Source organism: Barbatula barbatula (assembly GCF_947034865.1).
Source record: "Barbatula barbatula genome assembly, chromosome: 10".
NCBI classification, from domain to species: Eukaryota; Metazoa; Chordata; class Actinopteri; order Cypriniformes; family Nemacheilidae; genus Barbatula; species Barbatula barbatula.
Genome location: NC_136773.1, coordinates 13,053,931 through 13,058,726, shown reverse-complemented (window position 1 = coordinate 13,058,726; position 4,796 = coordinate 13,053,931). Strand labels below are relative to the sequence as shown.

General features: G+C 39.1%; 1 protein-coding gene across 1 annotated transcript; it reads right to left on the bottom strand.

Moving 5' to 3' along the window:
- LOC306899600 (extracellular calcium-sensing receptor-like) lies at positions 1-4,796 on the bottom strand (the record flags this gene model as incomplete). The annotated part of the gene is made up of 6 exons (XM_079465965.1): positions 1-899; positions 997-1,120; positions 1,253-1,477; positions 1,985-2,341; positions 2,587-2,878; positions 4,660-4,796. The coding sequence occupies 6 exons, from the start codon at positions 4,794-4,796 to the stop codon at positions 1-3; spliced, it is 2,034 nt and encodes a 677-aa protein (XP_079322091.1).

The window sequence follows — 4,796 nt, the reverse complement described above, 5'->3', positions numbered from 1 at the left end:
TTAGGGTTTCCCAATCATATTTTTCTTAGTATTTTGCTCCGGTTTTAACAAAATTATGTAGCATTTTGGGGCAAAAATGCAAAATAACAAACCAAAACTTGAAGCCAAAATTGCAAATATCTCCATGGCTACAGTATATTTTCCAGGAGAACTGATGTAAGCTGGTATAAATGTGATCCACACAGCACAGAATATGAGCATACTGAATGTGATGAATTTAGCTTCATTGAAGTTATCAGGAAGCTTCCGGGCCAGAAAAGCTAAAACAAAACACAAGATTGATAACAGACCAATATAACCAAGAACAGCCCAGAAACCAACATCCGAACCTACATGGCATTCTAGGATGATCTTTTCTCTGTAGTAATTCATGTTTTCATGTGGGAAAGGAGGTGATATTGTTAACCAAAGCACACAAATTAGAACCTGTATCAAAGTTAGAGAAACAACACTGAGTCTCTGTTGTAAAGGCCCAAACCATTTCATGACATTACTCCCTGGAAGTGTGGCCTTAAAGGCCATTAACACAACTATTGTTTTCCCCAGAACACAAGAGATACAGAGGACAAAAGTGATCCCAAACGCTGTGTGACGTAACATACAGGACCACTCAGTGGGGCGACCAATGAAAGTAAGTGAACAGAGAAAACACAGAGTCAATGAGAAGAGCAGCAGGAAGCTCAGCTCTGAGTTGTTGGCTCTCACGATAGGTGTTTCTTTATGAAGATAAAACACAAAAGATATCATTAATGTTAATAATGCTCCAAAAAATGAGCAAATAGAAAGCACAATCCCCATGATTTCTGTGTAGGAAAGGAATTCAATGACTTTTAATACACATTTGTCTTTGTTTTCATTCGACCAATACTCCAAATCACACAGAAAGCAGTCACTAGAATCTGTGAGGAAGGAATTGAAAAAAGATAATTTGAATGAAAATCACTTCACAAGGTCTCTGTCTATTGTTTAGTATAACTAACATGTGGTAGTGTTTACCTGTCTCATTACTGATTTCTCCATCTGCACATTTAATACAGTCATAACAGCAGACAGGTCTTCCTTTCTGTACAGCCTTCCTAGTGCCTGGAGGACAACTCTCACTGCACACAGACACAGGCACCTGTGGAAAAAATTTGAAATACAAGTCAGTTACTTGATTGCATATTTTCCCAGTGCTTTTGCTTTTATATATTTAAAGCCGTATTGTCTTAAACCTGTTTATTTACTGTTGCCACCTAAAGGGTGGACCTACCTGTCTGCTGTTTTCTGCCCAAATCATGTTTTCTTGATCAACTTGGAGTTTGTCTAAAGGCAGTGAGCTGTCATACACACCAACAAGTTTAAACTGCAGACTTCCATCTTCAGCAGGCTGCCAGTTCACCAGATCATATTTTGCCACTGGATCACCTCTCGCATCAAAAAATATTTTCTCACCAGTTTTTACGGTGAAATTGACATTTCTTATATACTCCAACACCTGAGAATACAAACAAGCATAATTGGTTTCAGTTTTAAGTTTCTAATCTAATTGTTTGTTTTTAGTCACCTTATGTGGTGTCGGCAGATCGCTTTTGCTGATGTTGGTGGCAGATTTGACATAATTTATTAAATTATGTAGTGCATGTGCGATAGCATACACTGCTGTGTACACTTTACTTGCTATGCGCAGCTCTGATACATCAGTATATTCATTTTGTAGTTCTGTTAAGTGTTCTGAGCCCGTACAGACACGTGTCACACTGCCGGTGTTTCTGAAAGTGCACTGAAAAACAGTTTCCCAGAATTCCTTCAAAAGTTCATTTTTTGGTTCTTGATGAGGGTGCATAGTCATTAGAAACTTTTGCAGTCCATCAAGCTTTGTGTTTGCTATGGCAAAGCCCACAGCTCCTGTGAGAAAACTGAATTCTTTTGTTTCAGCTATAACTCGAGAAGTGATCCATGATTCACTGCCGACCCACTGCAGCCCAGTGATGTTCTTTTGTACCATTAATTTCAGTAAGGGAACATAGTCACCAAATGAGACAAAAGCCACCACCACCCTCGCTGTGGCTTTTCCAATCACTTCCAGTGTCTTTAGAAGCTGTTCTTCTGAATCAGTTCTAAATATAGCTTCTGAGTATTCAATACAAATCCCCTCTTGTTCTGCTATCTTTTCAAAAGCTGCAATTCCATTGTTACCATAGTCAGAGCGACTCCTCACTGTTCCAATCCAAGTCCAGCCGAAGTGTTTTACAAGCTGAGCCAGCGCTTTGCTTTGGTAATAATCACTAGGTATTGTTCTGAAGAAGGTCGGGAACCTCTTTCTGTCACTCAGGCATGCACATGTGGCAAAATGACTGACCTGCAAAATAATAATAATAATAATTAACAACAATATTTCCTTCTTAATCCACCCAATATTACTACACTAATTACATAGTTTTCTTAAACACAATTTCCCTAGTAATAAAACTTGACAAAGTGCTTATATTCTACACTAATTGTTTTAAAAAATAAACGTTTTTTTCTATATAAAGCACATTTGGAGCATCTTGCAGAAGTTCATCATGCTTTTATTATATGGCAGAGAAATGAAAAGGTTCTTACAACAGGGATGCTGAACGGTCCTACTAAAGAAGCCATACCAATAGTGGGAGAGGAGCCTGATTCTCCAACAATGGCATGAACAAATGGTGGTTTAGAACAAGACTCATCATGCAAAGTCTTTTCATAGCCATTCATTAAAGCCATGCTTGATAAGACAGTCTGAGATACGGATCCACAGGCATCATATATTTTATAGCCCAAAGTGACACCAGGCAACAATTGTGTGCTGTTGTTAATCTCCTCTATGGCAAAAATCAGGGTCTGAGCAAATTTAAACTCACGCAAGTTTAAGCTGTGAAATAAGCATCAGTGTTAGAGTTTGATAAAATCATTCTACTACTATTTTTTAAGTATGTATAATAATTGTTGATGTCAAAAAGTATTTTTCAAACAGACCTGATACATTTTGTTGGTTCTGGTTCAGAAGTGAAAGGATGTGTCTTTGGCACAACACTTCTGTGGATTGAGAAAACGGCCCCAATGTTGATGTCTCTTTCATCCGAAAGTAGTGGCAGGACTGGATGGCTCAGCGTCCTGCAGACTTGTGGTGTGGCTGTGACACAAGCTCCATATAATACCAGAAGAAGTGATACTGTCCTCTTTGCCATTCCAATATGGAAGTAGAGCGGGAGCCTTAGAAGAGGGATAGGTTCTGCCTTTTATCATGTTTTGAAAATCCATGTGGGATCAGCCTCATGAGTGCGTCTTTACTTTATTTACTCCTTTTGCAAAGTGAATTATGATGAACTCATGATGCAAGAAACATCAGCGGATTGAGAAAGGTACTTATTATCTTTATGTACACATTAATAAAACTAGAAAACACATACATTTATAGATACATTTATTGGCTCAGTTTCACAGCCAAGGCTTAAGCCTGGTCCACAAGTCTTAATTTATCGGTGCCATAGTTTCGTCTGAAGATAAGCACCAGTAATGTTTACTAGTCCTGGTATGCTTTAAGGTCAAAGTATAAGAGAATAAGGACACAGATAGAAATGTGTAAAAGTTACCAAAAACAACACACATATCAAAGGACGAGACTAAAGGACTGCTAAAAAAAGATTGTAATGAAAAAAATAATATTTTTTGCACTGAAGCCGGTCTGAACCAGAAGCCGGTGGTCCTGGTTCGGCCTCGCCAGCCTGCATGAGCGCGCTGCCTCACTGTGCCTTCGTTCCCCAAGAGGCACCTGCACATATATACCCCAATAAATCACTGAAAGGAGGCCAATTGGTTCCCAGAATCAGCGGGAGTCGGAGGTGTGGATTAATTTCCACCTCTACCTTATGCTTTTGCCCCTGAATTGTACAACGGCGGGTATTAACGGATACCTTACCAAATCTCTGTGAAAACACCGTACCCGAACCAGGCGGCAATTATCCAATGCCCGCGGCCGAACCAGGCTATGAATAGATTCGATTAGATTCAACTTTATTGTCATTACACATATACACGTACAGTGTAACGAAATGTAGTTTAGGTCTAACCAGAAGTGCAATTAGCAAGTGCAGGATATACAGTTTGAATAAATAAAGAATACAATATTGAGAAAATATTATACAGTGGGAATGGACTATGAAAATATTTTACACTAGGTATGTTCTATGAAAATATGACTGTAGGTATGTACTATGAACAATATATACAGATGACTAAATACTATGAACATTAACACAATGAACATTAATGTACAGGTGGATATGAACAGATAATAATTTAGACTAAACAATAGTGCAAGTGACTTAAGTGTGCATAAATTATTGACATTAGCTATTAAAGTTGCAATGCAATAGGTGAGTTAATGCAGTTGTTGAAGTTACAGTGCAGTGGATGAGTTAATGTGGTGCAGTACACGAGTTAATGCAGTTAATAGGTTGCAGCCCAGAAGATGAGTAAATGCAGTTATTGTAGTTACAGTGCAAAAGATGAGTAGATGCAGTTAATAGAGTTACAGTGCAGTAGATTAGTTAATGCAGTTATTTAATTTACAGTGCAATAGATGGTTTGGTTACAGCCTGAATCCACCACAGCCAGGTATGTACCCCCCTTATACTCACAGGTATTTGGTACCAGCCAGTCTGACCAGGGGCAGCCACAGGGCACACCACCATCTGGTCCTCGGTCATCTGCTTGGGAAGTCGGTGAACTGCTCCACTACCACACGGTCGATGATGTCTGCGACGTTGCCTTCCCGAGTCAGGAGCCAT